Genomic DNA, 18878 nt, shown 5'->3' on the forward strand with positions numbered 1-18878 from the left:
TTTCCAGCACAATGGATAAAAAGGCATACAAAAAAGGACACAGTGGCCGATAACCAAAACCATAACCTACTTTTCAAAAGCTAAAAGTTCAAAGTAATATTTATAAAATCACCTATATAGATATAGAAGAATATTTTCGTTTTATTTATAACCGGTATTTAAATATATATCCTGTGAATTAAAATTTTGAAAATAAAGCAGAAACGGATATTGTTATAAACATTTTCAACGTTAATAAAGGTAAATATTAGAAAAAATAACTGATTATAAAATAATAAAAGAACTTAAATTCGGACAGTAATTAAACAATAATTCAGGTAAGCTTAATAATTATTTAAAAATAGGAAATTTACTAGAACTTGTATTTTGAAGAAAGGTTATGTTTTTTAAATTAAAAATTCCTTGTTTCATATGTTAAAAAAAATTTTTAAACAAGGTTCTACTAAAGGGAAATTTTCTTACTATATGTATAAAACGAATTTTTTAATTAGATTTTTTAATTATATTATATGGTTTTCACTGGAAATACTTAACCTTAATTTTAAACAAAGTTAAACTCATTTCTAAATTTCTTTAAAAATATACTATCTTCACGTTTGATTTTATGTCAGACTCGTTTTTGATGTACATTGGTGCACTGAACACGATTCTGAGGTCGAAAATTGCCTATCACGTCAGAATTTTAAGAAAAGACGGGGTAAAGATACCAAAATACGTGGACTGTAAAAAAATTATTTCGTTCAAATAATCAGTTGCATATTTAGTTAAACCAACTAAACATTATTTGAATCAAATGAAATTTATTCGAACCAATAATTTTTGTATTGCAAACAAATACAATTTAACTGACTCAAATAATAACTATTTAATACAAATAAATCACTTTTCTCAAAATCTTGAGGTGCTAGGTCATTTTCGACCCCAGAATCGTGTTCAGTGCACAAAAATACATTAAAAACGAGTGACATAAAAATAAGTAAATAAAACACATAAATTTTGCAGGTCTGTGTTATTGAAAGACGTTGTGATATTATAAGCAAATGATGTACAGTAATTTACATAATTATAAACTTGAAAACAATGATTTTCATAAAATATAGTTAATTTTTGTAGACATTTGTAGATTTATTCAGACTTAGAATGAAATGAATTAAAATTTGACAAGAGAAAATAAGTCGAGAAAAACTAGGAATAACCCAATAATTTTGATTAAAAGAATATCGCAACTTCATTACATGCATAATAGTAAAATTTTAATTTAACTACTGCAGGTTAGTTTTATATAAATTCGATTAGCAGAAAATTGTATCACTGTTCAGGAATGAAATATAAATATTAAGCACTATGGAAAGGACGTTTTTTCCTCAACCACCACAGCCTACATCATCTGTAAAAGAAAAACCACGATTGTCAGAATGGGATCAGATTATGATAAATCTTATTGGAAATCAGCAAAGATTTCGTGAAAATATCGTCATTCCAAGGATACTTGGACAAGTTCACATAAAATCAGTTGACGAAAAACGAGTTGAAATGGTAATGGAAAGCTGTGTTTTCAAAAGCTTCATGAGCTGTGTTATAGGTAAATTTTTTATATATAAAGGGACAGGGTGGGCGCAAAATTTTATTTTCAAAATTCCCTGACTTTTCCCTGACTAAAAAACTTTTGAATTATTTAATATTCTGCATTGCTGATTGGAATTTTTATAATGCTTTTTAAGTAACAATTTTATTCATAAAGGAAAAAATAAAATAATTAAAAATTGTTTAATAACAAAATTTTATTATATTTAAAAATTTATTATAAAAAAAGTAAATACTTTGAAAAATTAAAATTCTGACGGCACCATTATAATGAGCTATATTACAAAAACATCTAAATAAAAAAAAACTGAATTGACATTTATGTATCAAAGTTTTTTAATTTGTGGTTTCTTTTAATCAAAATTCCCTGATTTTAAAGAATTTTTAAAAATTCCCTGACTTTTCCCTGATTTACAGTTTTTCCCTGACTTGCGGGCACCCTGAGGGAACATGAATTTGTTTGAAACTTGGCACACATCAAGAATACACAATTTGCTGTTAGTGCAAAACTGCATAAATAAAGTTCCATTTATAACGTAATTTTATTACCTTTCAAACCAATTATTTAACAAATTTTTAACTAAAATTCTTCTCTAAATTAATTATTTTCAATAATTTTAATGAAATTATTCACAAATTAAATTATCTTAAACTATTTTTCAATTAAATATTTTATGAAATTCAATAATTGTTTAAAATAAAAAAATCAGTAAATAAAATTACCAAAAATTTTAATTTAAAACTTCGTAAAATTTAATTATTAATTAATTAATTATTTTTTATTTAAACTTTTGAAATACAATTGTTTGTAGTTTCTGATAAATTCTTCAGCAATAGAAATCACCAAAAATTATAATTAATATACACTTTTAGTTAAATTATTTTCAAAAATCACAATCTTTAAAAATTCAATTACTTTTAATACACGTTATCTAAAATTATTTGATAAATTATTTTCAATTCTGTACACTTCGATTATTGTCTGAAATTTAACATCCTTTTAAAATTCTATTGTTCTTAATATTTTAATTTTTTTTTTAAATCCAATTTTTTAAAAAAGTTTCAAATAAAAACTAAAAAAATATAATTTATTGTTAAAAATTTTTTTAACCATTGAAACTAAAAATAATGCAAACATTTTAAATTCGAATGAATTGCCTAAATTAAACTTGAAGAAAATTTAAAAATGGAACTTTAAACAATTTTTTTTAGAAATTTGTCTTGCTTAATTTAAATTTTGAAAAATTTTGTTGGTTCGATTCTGATACATTCGAAATAAATTTTCTTGATAATATTGTTGGGGTAAAATTCCTGTGGCGAACAAAGTGAAAAAAACAGTTGATCGGATCGGGCTGTAACTTGCAAATAGTTTAGCCCTAGGGGTGAGTAATTTAACTACGAAGTATTGTTAGGTTTTTTCAAAAACTGTCGGAGAGAGAGGGGGTTAAATTTTTTTGAAAAATTTAAACAGTGAATTTTTGAAGACTTGTAACTTTTAAACAGAATGAAGAAGAAAAATTTGTCCTATATGTTTTTGAAAGGTTTTTTCCTGCTCTTTCAAATGGTGCAAAAAATTTTTTAAAAATTCAAATTTTGACCCTTTTTTTGAAAATTAAACATTTTTTCGAATTTATTTTTAAGTTCGGTCCTTTTTATTTTTTTATTTATTTATTTTTTTTTTGAAAGCAAAAAATGTGTATTTTCACCACAAAAAATATTGAGATGTCCTTTTTTTGTTATTTTCGAGATATTAATTAATTAATTAATTAATGTTAATAAAAAATGAAATATTTCACAAATAAATAAAGTTTTTGCAATCCTGAAGGTACCCATTGAAAGCTGACTTTATTCCGCATCCAACGAGCCCTATACGGAATATTTTAGATTAGAGGATTTTCTATAAACAATTGCCATGTTAGCCAATTGTTTATTAACAACAACAAAAAAGGACATCTCAATATTTTTTGTGGTGAAAATACACATTTTTTGCTTTCAAAAAAAAAATAAATAAATAAAAAAATAAAAAGAACCGAACTTAAAAAAAAATTCGAAAAAATGTTTAATTTTCAAAAAAAAAGGTTCAAAATTCGAATTTTAAAAAATTTTTTTGCACCATTTGAAAGAGCAGGAAAAAACCTTTTGAAAACATATAGGACAAATTTTTCTTCTTCATTCTGTTTAAAAGTTACAAGTCTTCAAAAATTCACTGTTTAAATTTTTCAAAAAAAATTCAACCCCCTCCCTCTTCGACAGTTTTTGAAAAAACCTAACAATACTTCGTGGTTAAATTACTCACCCCTAGGGCTAAACTATGTGCAAGTTACAGCCCGATCCGATCAACTTTTTTTTCACTTAGTTCGCTACAGGAATTTTACCCCTGTTATAGAATTATTCTTACTAATAAAGTGAATTTAATATCTAATAACATTAGTTATTTAAAGTAAAATATTTATTAACTTATTAAATTTAATATTCTATAATTTCAAAAGTTTCACTCCAGGGATGAAAATTTGTTATGCAAATTCGAGCTTAAGATCCGGAACCTCAATTAAAAAAAGTTTAAGCCTGTAATTCTTTTCGTTTCAATACAATGTTAGTCACATACATACGGATATTTGTAAAAAAAATCATCATTTTTGTACTCCTGAAGTCAATTAAGGGGTTATATATACCTTTATGCGCGTCAAAAAAGAGGAATTTTCAAAAAAAAATGTTAGTAGTTATATAAAAATTTTTTAAAACAAAGTTTATTTTATCTAAAAGTACATACTTCGATGTACTTGTATATAAATTTTTATTAAAAAATATTAATACTTGTGGAAGCTGTAGACCTTGCAATAAAACACCTTTTTTGATAGCTGCTTGCGGTGACTGCGATAAGTCAAACAGAGTTTAGCTAAAATTAAAAAACAATGGAAATTTCGTTAGTATAATATATTACCTCGTGCATGAACAAATGGATTTTGAAAAAAAAAAAAATTTTCTAGAAATGGCGATGATTTTTCCTCAAAAATCGTGATTTTAGGGCTTTAAAATTTGGTTTTTTGACCAAAAAAAATATTAATTTTGGTTCAAATTAAAATTTCTTCGTTCACGCACTAGCTATTGTATATATAAAGAACCCCTGAAAATGTCAGCCCGATCGGTTTAGCGATTTTAAAAAAATCGCAGTCACCGTAACCGTAATTTTCAAAAATCACGATTCCGAGATAATAGCCTTTAAAGTTTCAAGCGTATATACTCTTCTTTGAAAAGTTGCGGATTAAAACAGCCATAACTTTGGTACTAATGTTTCGATTTTGATGAAATTTTGGGAAAACATTCTAGAAAGTATGTACTTTTGATATATGCAATGAAAAAAAATCGATTTTTTGACACATGAAAAGGTATATTAATCCCTTAACATCAACATAAATGTCAAAAAATCAAAAATTTTTACCAACACTAACACAACTGATGATTTTAAATTTAAAAAAATAATTTTAGGATTTGGATTGGGAGCTGCGATAGGTTTATTTACATCCAGCGTAAATCCCAATGTAGCAGCAGTTGAGAAACAACAGACTGTACGTGAGATTTTTCACGAGATGAAAACAACGACTCTTGGTTACGCGAAAAATTTCGCAATGGTTGGTTGTGTATTTTCAGCGGTTGAATGCGCAATTGAATCGGCAAGTATATTCTTAAAATACGTATATTTAATCCTTTCAAATATTGATTTCACATTATACAAAAACTCATGAATAAAAACTAAACAATAACAATATCGCACGTTTGATCCACATATAATATATACGCATAATATTTCCTTATTTCAATTTCAGTATCGAGGTAAATCGGACTGGAAAAATGGCACTTATGCTGGAGGAGTAACTGGAGGTCTCATTGGATTAAGAGGTTTTTTTTTAAATCAGATATCCTAATTTTTTGTGAAATTTCTTTCAATTGTACCTCTTCAAAGAAAATTTATTTAAATGCTGGAAATTGGGAAGATATTGAAAATATTTTATTTTTCGTTTAATAAAAAATTAATTATTATTTATAAAATTACATTGGAAATTTCTTGAAAAATAAAAAAGTAACTAAATTTTTTCGAATTTACTTAAATTATCTTTCCAGTTTTGAGAGTTATTTACTATTAAAGTGTATTTAATTAAATTTACATAAATATTTCAATTGAATTTTTCAACTCTGAGTGTAAGTTAAAATAAAAAATATAATTCCTTTTACTTTGTGCGATCAGAAAGTAAAGATTTTTAGAAAACTTGGAAGCTAATTATTATGATTTTTTCAGCGGGTGTAAAAGCTGGAATAGTTGGAGCTGCAGGTTTTGCCGCCTTCTCAACTGCAATAGATTATTATATGCATTCGTTGTAAATTGAAAAATTTGAATAAGTACATTTCTAAAGGAAGAAAGAAATCAGACCATCAAAATCGATAATGTCTATAATTCTTTGGATTTATCGTATTTCTCCTATCATATACGTAAAAAATGGAAATAGAAAAACGCAGACTTGCCTTCACAGTTATATTGACTATATATGTATATATAAAATATGTAAAAATGATGTATTATAAAAACAAACTATGATAAATTCGTATTAAACGTTTATAATTAGTCACGGTTATTTTGTGCAAAATATATAGTGCGTACAAAATTGATGCGAGTTTATCTTGCGAGATTTTTCAAAAATATATAATATACTCTCGTGTGTTAGTACATTAAAATGTAAAATATTCCTTATTTTTAATAACATTATTCACGAAACTTACAAAAATTACTTACTTGGAAGTAATTGGAAGAATTTAGGCATTTGGAATTGCTTTCTTTTTTGCATCTCAGTCCTGAGAAATCTAATAATATGAAGTTAAATTTTTTATTTACAATCCTACCTGGTTCGCTGGTAGAAACTAATTATTTCAGCATAAGCTTCTTCCAGGTCCTATTGTTTACAGTCTTTAAAAAGAAGTAAGTCGGGTTTGTCTCTTCTTTGCGATAAAAAAATTGTCGTCAGTATACAAAAAACACATAATGATAAATATTATTCTGCCCTTAAAGTTAAAGTAAAATAAAATAAAAAAACAAATGGTGAACAGAAGATTGAAACGACACTAATCGAGAAAAGAGAATAAAATTTGCAAGGCACTTTTCTGATTTTGTTTGTTGAGAAGCTTCCATTAGCCTCTAGCAAGTCGTTTCAATCATCGCTTGTCATGTTTGTTTGCGCGTTTTCTTCTTTGTCGTTTAACAATTACTGAGGTACAAAATTATCACCGACTTCTGCGAGATAACGCCGATTTTCGCAATCGCATTGTGCCCATTACATACTCGCCTCGAAGTCGATGCGAAGAAGAGTTATTGGCACTTGGCAAGGAGAAAGCCTCTTTCGGAAAATTAAGGTTGCTGTTGCTGCATTTGAGCTTGCATGGCAGCAAGCATTTCCTGCATTCTTCGTAATTCTGCTTCCTTCTCCTGCAAGATTCGGTCTTTTTCCGAAATTCCGACCGTTTTTTCATTTTCAACAATGCTATCGGTAAAGAATACAATCCAATTAAAATTAAATTGTCGATAAAAAACGAATCAGAAATTTTTATTTAATAACTTACGTCTGTCTTCGAGGAGGAACAGGAGCGCCTTTTGCTAATCTTTCACTTCGATAGTTTTCATAGTGAACTTCTTGAGTTACTTCTTGTAAATCTTGCATGTGAGTTCTGAAACAATTTTTTAAAAACCATAGTAATTTCTCATTACAAAATAAATGTAACTTACAAGAAAAGATACTCACATAAGCATTGTCCGGAGTTTAATGAAATCGCAGTGGTCCGGATTCTCAACTTCGACAACTCCCCAAGGATACAAGCGACCACGAACTTTCTTGCCTTTGACTTCTAAAAGTGTATTTGCACCGCACACAGCGAATGGTACAGCTTCTTTCAATTGTCTTACTTGCTCCTTATAATCTTCATCCTCATCACTATCGCAATCGGGCAATGGATAAATCTTTATTCCGTTTGCTTCAATTTCCTCCATTACACGTTTCTTTAAACGCAAAACTTCTTTTTTAGTAAGTACGTCAGCTTTCGCAATGACAGGAACAATGTTCACTTTATTATGCAATTGTTTCATAAATTCAATGTCCAGTGGCTTTAATCTAAACAAATAAAAAGGTTTGAATACAAAAAACTTATGTTCTTAGTTTAATTTATAATATGAAATATTGCAAACCCTGTGAGGGGTGCAGTAACACATTTTCAATCATAGTTTGTCCATACTTTGGAGTGTTAAATGTTATTTGCATAGGTCTTGTTTGACACAGAACAAAATTATCTTTCAAGTAAAAAAAGAATTAATTTATCTTCATTCATTCAATTATTTAAATTATTATTATTATTATTATTATTATTAATTATGAATTTAAAGTCTGTTCATCCAAAATAGTTCATATAGGGGTCGTTGGATGTGGATTTTAATAAACATTGGAATAGTCTTTTTAAAATTATTCTAACTAGCGATGTATTCCTCGCTCGCTCGGTTAAAATTGTACTTATTGTTGTTTACTTATTGTAGTTTATGTATATTATATATATATAATTTATGTTTTAAATTAATATCTTATTAATATTGTATAAAATTTATCTTAAAATTGAAAAAAGATGTTACATAAAAATAGTTTGTAAGATTTTCTAAAAGCATATATGCAAAGTATTTTGATTTATTTGAAAATAATTGAAAATAGATTTTTCAAGGACTGTGTCGAGGTCACGGGGTCGGTGTCGTTTTTCGAAATTTGTTAACTTAATATAATAGAAGATTTTATTTGTTTGTAAAATACTTCATTTTATATTGCCAAATTTGGCACATGTCTTTGCCTTTTAAGAAATGTTCATAAATTTTTTCCAGCTTAAACGGAGCTCGATAACAAGATTAAAAATTAAAAATAAATTTTATTTTTTAAAAAAATAAATCAAAAATTTTAATTTTTCAAAATTAATTTCTTTTTCTTAAATTTTAATAGTTTTTGAGCAAAAAACAATTAAGAAACTTTTTTTTTAAGACTAAAAGTGAAAAAGTTATGAGTAATTGAAAAAAAATTGCACTCATTTTTTAATACAACTATCACGAAAAATAATAAATATTTTTTTTTCAAAAATTTATATGCTCAATTAGACCCCGCAATCTCACATAGAATTGCTCATTTTTTTGTTTGGCTGAAAAAAAATTTGTTTCCTACAACGAATTTAATTTTCCAAAACGGAATCGTCGTTTATTATAAAATTAAGAAAAAAAATCTTTTAAGTATTATAACATTTTGTCTAATCTGGATATTTATTTAATTTTTTATTTTTTGACCTGAAAGATCGTCTTTAAAAATCAGATAAAAAAATTAAAAAATATTCAAAAATAACAAAATGGTGGTCTTTTTACTAAAAATCATTGAATTCAAAATATATTTCGCAAAACTTAATTTGAATGGTAACATAATATTTTTGCTACGAATAAACAAATGACTGTTAAAAAAGTGTTCATAGCAAAAATATACTGTTACCATTCAAATTAAATTTTGTGAAATATATCGAAAACAAAGCAAGATAGTTAAAAATGTCAAGAGACATTAAAGAGTAACAACTTTATAATAGAGAAATTTTTATTGCTATTGTATTTCTTTATTATATAAAGGCAATTAAAAGAAAATTGGAACAAAAAAGATGGGCTTTTGAGTATAATTTGAGTTAAAGATCTTTCAGGTCAAGAAAGAAAAAAAGTGAATATCCCGATTAGACAAAAAGTTATAACATTTTAAAGATTTCATTTTCTAATTTCAATATAAAGGACTATTCCGACTTGGAAAATTAAATTCATTGTAACTTCGTAAAAAAACCAACCAAAAAAATACGTGTCATTTAAAAAGCTTTGAAAAACAACATTTCGGAGAAAAAATTGATTTTCAGCTCAGACGATGTTTAGCTCGCCTGATTTGAAATAATTCGGTCTAATTTATTTTTAAGGTGAAGAAAATTTAGCCTTGAAGTATTAACTCACTGTTACAATGAAAATGTATAAAAATTCATATTATTGCAGCAAACAAAAAATTGAATAGGAAAAAATCCAAATCTAACTGAAATTTGTTAGAAAATGATGAAACAAACCCATGTCCAAAAGGAGAGATGAAGTAAAAACAGCAGTGTATTCGATTGTCGACAATGTTTCTTCTATTTAAGCCACTCTCATCACGAAGGAATCTTTCAAACTGATCATCAATGTATTGAATGATTGCTCGAAAACTATCAGTATTATCGATAGCATCTCCATATCCTGGAGTATCGACTACAGTCAAGCGAAGCTTCACTCCTCTTTCTTCAATTTCAACTGTAGAAGCATCTAACTTAACAGTTTGATTGGTTTTTTCTAAGAAGAAAAAAACTTTGTATTAAAGTTCTATATAGTAAATATGTAATTCTTTAGTTTTCGTTCGCGACACAATTTTTATCTTAAAATATTACGATCAAGGAAAATTTTAACTATAAAATAATTTAATAATTCATTTCGTGTTTTATTTACTTTTCATATTATATAAAAATTAAGACAGAGACAGGAACTTTATGCTTTTCATAAAGACCATGCCAAGAAGTTGCAGTTACGCTGCAATTATGCTATTATGCTCATAAAAGTTTATTTTTATGCTATGATTATGCTTTATATCTGAGAAATTTTTTCTGAAATTATTAAATATATCTAACAAATTTAAAATTTCATGATTGAAATAAAAAAATATCTAAAATGTCCACTAATATTAAATCTATTAAGAAAAATAATACAGAGAGTTCAGCAACTTTTGAATAAAAATTAAAGGCTTTACCGAGGGGGAATTTACTAGTTAAAAACGTGTACACTTGACTACCTGTATTACACCTCATATTACCCTTATTACTAAGTATTACACGTTATTACAGAGTATTACAAATTATTACAGAGATATTACAGCACTGTAATAACGCATTATTACACGGTATTACACGTTATTACATAAGTATTACAGGAAGAATGTACACTTGACTACCTGAGTAAATTCCCCCTCGGGCTTTACAAAATTAGCAATAATTTGTTTTAACGTAGTAACTCATAATATTATTAAATCTCAATTTTTTATATTAAAAAATCATGATTACTAATAGGTAAACAATCCAATTATTTACATATTTTTTCATTAAAATTCTTTAAAAGATTTTAATATTTTAAAAATCTGCAATCAAATTTTACAAAATTTAAAATATTTAATATCTTTGTAATTAATTATCTTGAAAAATTAAATTATTTTCAAAATAGCAGTTTTAAAATAAAATAATTCTAAAGAAATTCTTTGGAAATTGCATTACTTTTGAAATTCTTAGTTTCAAATCATTTAAATTAATGTCAAAATTTTTAAATGCATCTATTTCAAAATAAAATTATTTGAGATGCATTTTTCAGAAGCTGATATATCCATTTTTAAAAATTATTTCCAAACATAATTTAACATATGTGACTCTCCACGAGAGAAGGCACCTCATTTACTCTTGAGTTAAGATTTCTTCTCTCATGTAGAGTCACTTATTAATAAAAATCATGTTTAAAAAAAAATTAACTGATAATCTTCTAACATTATTTATCTTCTATATACCTTCTAAATTATTTAAACAAATTTTAATTAAAATTAAGAATCTATTTATTTATTTTCAATAATTATAACAAAATTCTTTGAAAATTAAGTTAGTTAGGAATTTTTTAATTAATTACATATTCTCAAAAACTTAATTATGCTTACATTGAACCTAAATGATCTTTTTAATGCTTTCACAAATTGCAAATTGATGTCTCCATACAATAGTAAATATTTAAAAATGAATTACAAATTAATCCAGGAAAATTTAAAGAATAAAATAATAATTTAATAATTTATTTCGCGTTTTGTTTACTTGTCATATAATTTTAAAGAAAACTTACCGACAGCATCAGGAATTATTCTTTCAGGATATAGGTCCGTGAGAAATAAACTATTGACTAAAGTTGACTTTCCCAGGCCAGATTCACCGACTACCATTAAAGTAAATTCAAATCCTTTTTTAACAGACTTTCGATGGACTTGATTCGGTAAATTGGCAAAGCCCACATATCCAGGTGTTTCAAGACTCGCAAACTGTAAAAAATAATAATTAAGCCAAACTAAATGGGAATAATGAGTTGAAATAATTTTAAAATAAGTGAATTTAACTTAGAAGCACAATTTTAGCAAATTTTACCACATCGGCAATTTCAACCTTTGGGCGGGGTCTATGTACATTGCAAAAATGTAAAGAAAACATTAATAAAAATGTAAAAATCTTCGGATAAACAAATTTAAAGAATATTAAAATAATTAAAATAACAATTAAGTAATTAAGGTATTTTAATTACGATTAAACAGTACATGATAAAGTAAAGTAATAAAATTAATATTAACCAAAAAAATAATTAAATTTTCAAAACAAGAAAAATTTTGATCACAAGTTGTTAAACAATTTTATAGGTTATTCTGTCATTTTATTGTCCATGTGATATATATGCATATAGAGTTGAGAAATAGTATTTATTTTAGATATATAAGAATTCGGATCAATAATAAAAAAATATACGACACAATATTTGACACCCGGAGTTTAGAATTACAAAAAGCCGACTCGGATGTATATTACAAATACTTACTGTTTTGACACTTTCACTCGACATGTTTTAATAAGTTCTCTTGCTCAAGAAAATGAATGAGTTTATCAAAGGAAAATATTTAAACAAAGAAATTCTACAAACTAAGTGTGCAAAAAGCGGAAAATTGCCAGACGCCAAAATTGACAGGCGGAAATACCATAAATGTGAAGTTAGCACAATAACCATATTTCCAAAGGGCCCCGCCCACAGACTATTTTGCTTCTACGCATGTGCTCATGATCAGCAAAGTGTCGGTATGTACACTTGTGGCCAGATATGCCAACACTTTTTTTGTCCTCTTTTAACGCACATGTTTCTATGACAACACGTATGTTAGAAGGATAAAAATGTGTAGGCCACAAGTGGTGACGGCAGCCGCTGGCTCTAGTTACTTTTCTAGGAATATTTTAAATTCTCAAAGTAAATTGAAAATAACTATTAATTTGAATTTGATTCAAACAATAAAATCTACATTATTAAAAAAGATACTGCATTTTAACATGCATCGTGTAAAGTTACTCGTGTCAATGCTCCATCATGGGACGACGCCTTAAGTTGGTTCTATAATAAGCGCGTCGGACGTGAACGTGCGACGTCACAATGTTCTGCAAATGGGTGACGTCAGCACGGACGTATACGTTCACGTCAAACGTGCCCATTGTAGAACCGACTTAAGGCCTTTCTCCAATAGGTTCCTAAATGTTTGCGTTGCGTGAATGACGCGTTGGTTCGCAAGCGCAGTGACGCCATCAAAGCATTGATACCAATCGCGAACAAAAAGTTTGGTTTATGTTTATTTTTGGTTTATGTACAATCAGAGAGGAATTGAGAGTAAGCACGTAATGCAAATCGCGCTTTTCTATTAAAGTCTGCCCCCTCGCGGTCAAAATATCGAAGCATAGGTGGTTAGCTATATATATTCCTTAAATCGGTGAGGCTACACACATACGCATAATGTAATGGCTAAGCCGAATGACGTTCGGAATTGATCGGGCGGGCTCGTGTATCTCTGCGTGAATTAGAGAAACAAACTGAAAACGAACCGTGCGGGCCTCATCCAATGTTTTGACTTTTTTTCAGATAAAGTATATGAGCCGGTTTTTGAAACTATTTACTAACCGATAATATTTTTAAGGTTAAATTTAGAAATTTTAATTTAAATTAGTAATTAAAATACAATTTTAATTTATTATTTAAATTTCATTTTAAATTTTTATAAAATTTAGAATTCTAAATGTTCTCTCTTCGAATGCATAGTTGAATAAGTACGAAATTCGTTTTCAATAAATCTTATCATAATTATTTTAAATTTTTAATTAAAAAATGTTTTTCTTAAACGTATGGGTGATTTCACGTGAGATTTCAGTCGACCCTTTAAATTCAGCCAAATTTAATTTTTTCGTGTTCTGTAGTGAAAAAAAGATACTTTCTTTATGCAAATTTTCGAGTTATAAATTTTCAAAATTTCAGTTTTGTAAATGTAGACAAAAAACTGGATTTTTTCAATTTTTGCCAAGAGAAGAAAAGTTCCAGTTTATTTTTTACTTTTCAATAATGTTAACGAAATTTTTTTTCATTTTTTATTAAAATATAAAAAAAATTTATAAACAAATTAAGTTTTTTTAAATTGGAATATGATTTTTAAAAAAAAATTTTAAACATACCTGAAAATACTAAGAAATACTGGAAATAACTAAGATTATAGGTTTAAATAAACATTTAAACACTGCGCGCAGCATTGTGCATATTTCTGAAAAGTAAAAAAAATTGTTAAATTATTGTTAAAAAATTTTCTTTCATTTTTCATAGTGAAATAAAATTTCAGGTTTCAAAAAAAATTTCTTTAAATAATTTTTAACAATTTATCAATTTTTTTTACTATTCAAAAATGTGCACAATGCTGCAAGTGGTGTTTTTTTTAAATACATAAAAATATAAAACTTATTGACCGACTCTAAATTTCTTCACTAAATCTTCTTATTTCCAGGTATGTTTTAAAAAAATCATATACAAATTAAAAAAAATTTAATTTGTTTATAAAAAATTGTTACTTTTTTAATAAAAAATGAAAAACAAATTTTTTTGATAACACTATTGAAAAGTAAAAAAAACTGACATCATTTTTATAAATATTATCTTTATTTATTTAATTTAGTGAAACATAAATAATAATGTGAAACTAAACACCATAGAATATTCTATACAAATTAATAATGTATTAAATTGTGGGTAATTTTAATAGGTATTGACAACAATGTTTACAATTTAAATTTTAAGAATATTCTCATTTTATTTAAAATTAAATCATTTTTTACTTGGACAAGCCCAAAGAAAAAATAATTAATTAATTTACAAAAACAATTTTTCTGATTTAAAAACCTATAAAATATTTTTTAAAATTGATTATTTTATTTATTTATTTTAAGTTAAAACATTTAATCTCTTGACAAAATGTTTTTAAATTTAATATTTTAAAAAATGTAAGCTACTTATAATGTGTAAGCATTTACAAATCGAAAATTTAAAAGTATAATATAAAAAAAATTATATTTTTTTATAAACTATTAAATAGACATAAAACATTGATTCAATTTTAAATAAAATGAGAACATTCTGAAGAATTAAATTATAAACATTGTTGTCAGTATTAGGTAAAATTTTTAAATTCTAAAATTTTATTATAATATTACAAAAAATATTTTTCAAAAATTTTAACGGCAAAATAATAAAAAGAATTTAATTTTTCTTTTAATATGACTTTGACAAAAGCACATTATTTCACATTACTAATCTATGATTTAACTGAATTAAATAAATAAAGATAATATTGTAATATCGAAATTTTTTTTACTTATTATAAAATAATTATGATAAGATTTATTGAAAACGAATTTCGTACTTATATTCAACTATGCATTCGAAGAGAGAACATTTAGAATTCTAAATTTTATAAAAATTTAAATAATAAATTAAAATTGTATTTTAATTACTAATTTAAATTAAAATTGTATTTTAATTACTAATTTAAATTAAAATTTCTAAATTTAACCTTAAAAATATTATCGGTTAGTGAATTGTTTCAAAAACCGGCTCATATACTTTGTCTGAAAAAAAGTCAAAACATTGGATGAGGCCCGCACGGTTCGTTTTCAGTTTGTTTCTCTAATTCACGCAAAGATACACGAGCCCGCCCGATCAATTCCGAACGTCATTCGGCTTAGCCATTACATTATGCGTATGTGTGCAGCCTCACCGATTTCAGGAATATATATAGGTAACCACCTAAGCTTCGATATTTTGACCGCGAGGGGGCAGACTTTAATAGAAAAGTATGGAAACAACTGTGTTGTTACCCATAAGCGTGGCTTGGAAGCCACTAGTCGTTTCGTCCCGGTCCCCACTACTGGACTCATCAGTAAGGCTGCGTAGTGGGAAACCTGCCTTATACGACCATGGGGAAGTGAGAGTTGGATCGTGTATATATGCTACACGCCAAGCAACATCTACACTTGTGAGAGAGCACATGGGTATTGACCAATGGCAGAGACATCCATTGGCCAACCCCCACAAAAGCGCGATTTGCATTACGTGCTTACTCTCAATTCCTCTCTGGTACAATTTTTAATGTACATGTTTCTCGACTGCTTTCAATACTTTTAATTGAATTAAAAAAAAATTAATGAACAAAATATTTTTTAATTAAAAAGTTCAGTGTCCTAAAATCATAAACCAAACTTTCTGCTCGCGATTGGTATCAATGTTTCGATGACGTCACTGCGCTTGCGAACAAATGCGTCAGTCACGCAACGCAAACATTTAGGACCATATTAAGGCCTTTCTCCAATAGGATCCTAAACTCTTGCGTTGCGTATGCATTGCGTCGGTTGCTATTGGCAACCAATGCTAAAATCAACGCGTCAGTCACGCAACGCAAAAGTTTAGGTTCCTATTGGAGAAAGGCCTTTATGGGCCTGTCCAGAATAGACCAGAAACATGAACGTATACGTAACGTCACAATGTATTTTTAATGGATACGTTACGTTTACTTTCATGTTTTTGTTCTATTGTGGACACAATCAAAAGCAGAGAATCATAAGTGCAAGAGATGCAGACATATATCATTATCCCTCTCACTTTCATGATTTTCTGCTTTACGCCCGTGTGATTTCACCCTTATGGTACGGTCCAAGAAGACTAGAGACAGGAGTAACCATGGAGTAACAATAGGAGCATCATAGTATATATTATGACCGTGGAGGGACTAGACATAGTTTATTTAAAACTCAAAGTTTATTTGAAATATATATGAATATAAAATAAGAAATTGTATATTACAAATTAAGTTACAGTGCTATTTATTATAATGCTTCCCAGTGAGGATAAAATGAAACATAGAATATGGTATTTATTTTCCCTGTATCTATTTAGCCCGCTAGCGGGTGGAATAGTGACAATATATTATTATTTAGCCCACTAGCGGGAGGATTAAAGTCCATAGATTATTATTTACCCTGCTAGCGGGATAAATGCAGAATTTTGGCTATTTAGCCCGCTTATTTTCAAAAATCACGAAAGTGTGTAACAATTTAAATGACAGGTTATGTTATGTTAATAAATATACGCATAGCACAGGTATGTATTTTTATTGCCGTCAGAATATAATAGATTTTAAGAAATCTATGTATTAACAATAACTTGAAGAAACGTCATATAAAATTTAACAATTTTGCACAACGTCTTAATAAAATTACACATATAGGCATTTTACGTGTAATGTCCTGAGTTAAAAATTGATTTCTCGAAAAAAAAGTGAAACTTGGGGAAATTAATGTCCTACCTAATAGTAAAATATCCCCAAAAAAATTTTTGACATTTTTTGAAATTTTGGGGGAGATTGAGGGGGGTCAATTTTATCAGTTTTCCTTGACACCGCCTATTATTTGAATTTTTTCTGTCTATAAATGCAATAAAAAAAATTTTGGCAGGTATGTTTTTTGAAGGTTTTTTCATGCTCTTTCCAATGGTGAATTTCGTTTTTTAAAATTTTTGAATTTTGACCTTGATTTTCTATAATTAAACATAAATTTGCTATTTTCACTAAAATCGGTGCGTTTTTTTTAAAATAAATAATTGCAAACGAAAGCTGAGGTTTTTCCCGATCTGTATATAAATTTTGAGAATGCACATTTTTTTTGTTTTCGAGATATTAAATATAATATAATATAAATAAATATTTTTTCGAGAAATCAATTTTTTAACTCAGGACATTACAAGTAAAATGCCTCATATATTCATTTAAATTTTCAACAGCCTAAGATTTTCTACTTTATAAAAGGTCTTAAAATTTTTTATTTTCTAAAAGATTTTAAAAAATCTCTTTCTCCATGTATATGTAGGGTAAAATTCCTGTAGCGTACTAATTGAAAAAAAAGTTGATCTGATTGGGCTGTAACTTGCACAGCCCAAGGGGTGAGTACTTTAATCAAGAAGTATTGTTAGGTTTTTTCAAAAATTGTTGGAGAGGGAGGGAGTTGAATTTTTTTGAAAAATTTAAACAGTGAATTTTTGAAGACTTGTAACTTTTAAACAGAAAGAACAAAAAAAATTTGTCCTACATGTTTTCGAAAGGTTTTTTCCTGCTCTTTCAAATGGTGCAAAAAATTTTTCAAAAAATTCAAAATTTAACCCTTTTTTTGAAAATGAAAAATTTTTTTGACTTATTTTTAAGTTCGGTCTTTTTTTTATTAATTTTTTTTTTTAAAGTAAAAAATGTTTATTTTCACCACAAAAAATATTGAAATGTCCTTTTTTGTTATTTTCGCACACCAGGCTCCGTGTGTTCGAGATATTAATTAATTAATTAATGTTAATAAAAAATGAAATATTTTACACATAAATAAATTTATTGCAATTCTAAAGCTACCAATTAAAAGCTGACGTATTTCCACATCCAACAAGCCCTATATGAACTATTTTGGATTAGAGGATCTTTTATAAACAATTGCCATGTTAGCCAATTGCTTATTAACAATCCACTAATCCAAAATACTTCATATAGGGCTCGTTGGATGCGGAATTATGTCAACTTTCATTTAGTAACATCAGAATTACGATAACTTTATTTGTTTATAAAATATATGATTTTTTATTAACATTAATTAATTAATTAATAAATATCTCGATGGCAACGAAAAAGGACATTTCCATATTTTATGTGCTGAGAGTTTTAAGCTTTCCAAAAAAAAATTTGAAAAATTTTCATCAAATTTTTTCATTTGTTTAAAACAATTTGTGTAAACAAAATATTTTTTTTAACAATTTTCAACGTTAACGTTAACCACAGTGCATTTTTTGTTTATAAATAATTTATAACAAATAGAGTGAAAATTTTGAAAACGTCATACAAGTTCCTTTAGTAATTTTTCCCGTAGAATCGAATTGCATTGTTAGATTTTTAAAATTCATCAATTTTTTTCATTTATTTATAACAATTTGTTTAAACAAATTATTTTTTAAACAATTTTTAACGTCAATAGTCATTGTTTGGACCGCAGTCCTGTTTCCAATTTTAATA

At 26.9% G+C, this 18878-nt stretch overlaps 3 protein-coding genes across 5 annotated transcripts in view; 2 read left to right on the forward strand and 1 right to left on the reverse strand.

The window, feature by feature from the left end:
* Nucleotides 1-7: 7 nt before the first annotated feature.
* LOC127288660 (mitochondrial import inner membrane translocase subunit Tim22) lies at nucleotides 8-6202 on the forward strand. Of its 2 annotated transcripts, none has more exons than XM_051316260.1 (5): nucleotides 8-240; nucleotides 1272-1582; nucleotides 5071-5255; nucleotides 5409-5481; nucleotides 5879-6202. In XM_051316260.1, exons 2-5 carry the CDS (start codon nucleotides 1345-1347, stop codon nucleotides 5959-5961), a joined length of 579 nt encoding a protein of 192 aa, XP_051172217.1. In that variant the 5' UTR covers nucleotides 8-240; nucleotides 1272-1344; the 3' UTR covers nucleotides 5962-6202. The 2 variants fall into 2 exon arrangements, with proteins under 2 accessions (XP_051172217.1, XP_051172219.1); XM_051316262.1 differs by having other exon boundaries at nucleotides 1320-1582.
* Nucleotides 6083-12492, reverse strand: LOC127288659 (septin-1). Its single transcript, XM_051316259.1, has 6 exons — nucleotides 12305-12492; nucleotides 11567-11759; nucleotides 9733-9991; nucleotides 7371-7736; nucleotides 7192-7296; nucleotides 6083-7112 (listed from the first exon to the last, which is right to left on the reverse strand). The coding sequence occupies exons 1-6, from the start codon at nucleotides 12326-12328 to the stop codon at nucleotides 6980-6982; spliced, it is 1080 nt and encodes a 359-aa protein (XP_051172216.1). The 5' UTR covers nucleotides 12329-12492; the 3' UTR covers nucleotides 6083-6979.
* A 4040-nt stretch (nucleotides 12493-16532) lies between these two features.
* The window catches only part of LOC127288617 (phosphatidylinositol N-acetylglucosaminyltransferase subunit A), a 29454-nt gene continuing 27108 nt past the window's right edge, over nucleotides 16533-18878 (forward strand). Inside the window, exon 1 of one of the 2 annotated variants that reach the window (XM_051316180.1) lies at nucleotides 16533-16705. In XM_051316180.1, coding sequence (XP_051172137.1) covers nucleotides 16668-16705 — 38 coding nt within the window. In that variant the 5' untranslated portion in view covers nucleotides 16533-16667. Of the gene's footprint in view, nucleotides 16706-16738; nucleotides 16937-18878 lie in introns of those variants that run through there. The other variant, XM_051316181.1, reaches the window with a different exon arrangement.

Source organism: Leptopilina boulardi, unplaced genomic scaffold (genome assembly GCF_019393585.1).
Source record: "Leptopilina boulardi isolate dan_hultmark-lab unplaced genomic scaffold, ZJU_Lbou_2.1 LbouV2_392, whole genome shotgun sequence".
Lineage (NCBI taxonomy): Eukaryota > Metazoa > Arthropoda > Insecta > Hymenoptera > Figitidae > Leptopilina > Leptopilina boulardi.

Excerpts from the sequence above, each read along its gene's own strand:
- LOC127288660 (XM_051316260.1), top strand. The coding sequence starts at position 1,345 with ATGGAAAGGACGTTTTTTCCTCAACCACCACAGCCTACATCATCTGTA. Across the intron at positions 1,583-5,070 it reads CTTCATGAGCTGTGTTATAG|GATTTGGATTGGGAGCTGCG; the intron begins GTAAATTTTTTA and ends AAATAATTTTAG. Across the intron at positions 5,256-5,408 it reads TTGAATGCGCAATTGAATCG|TATCGAGGTAAATCGGACTG; the intron begins GCAAGTATATTC and ends TTTCAATTTCAG.
- LOC127288659 (XM_051316259.1), bottom strand. The coding sequence starts at position 12,328 with ATGTCGAGTGAAAGTGTCAAAACA. Across the intron at positions 9,992-11,566 it reads AATAATTCCTGATGCTGTCG|AAAAAACCAATCAAACTGTT; the intron begins GTAAGTTTTCTT and ends TTTTCTTCTTAG. Across the intron at positions 7,737-9,732 it reads ATCTCTCCTTTTGGACATGG|ATTAAAGCCACTGGACATTG; the intron begins GTTTGTTTCATC and ends TTATTTGTTTAG.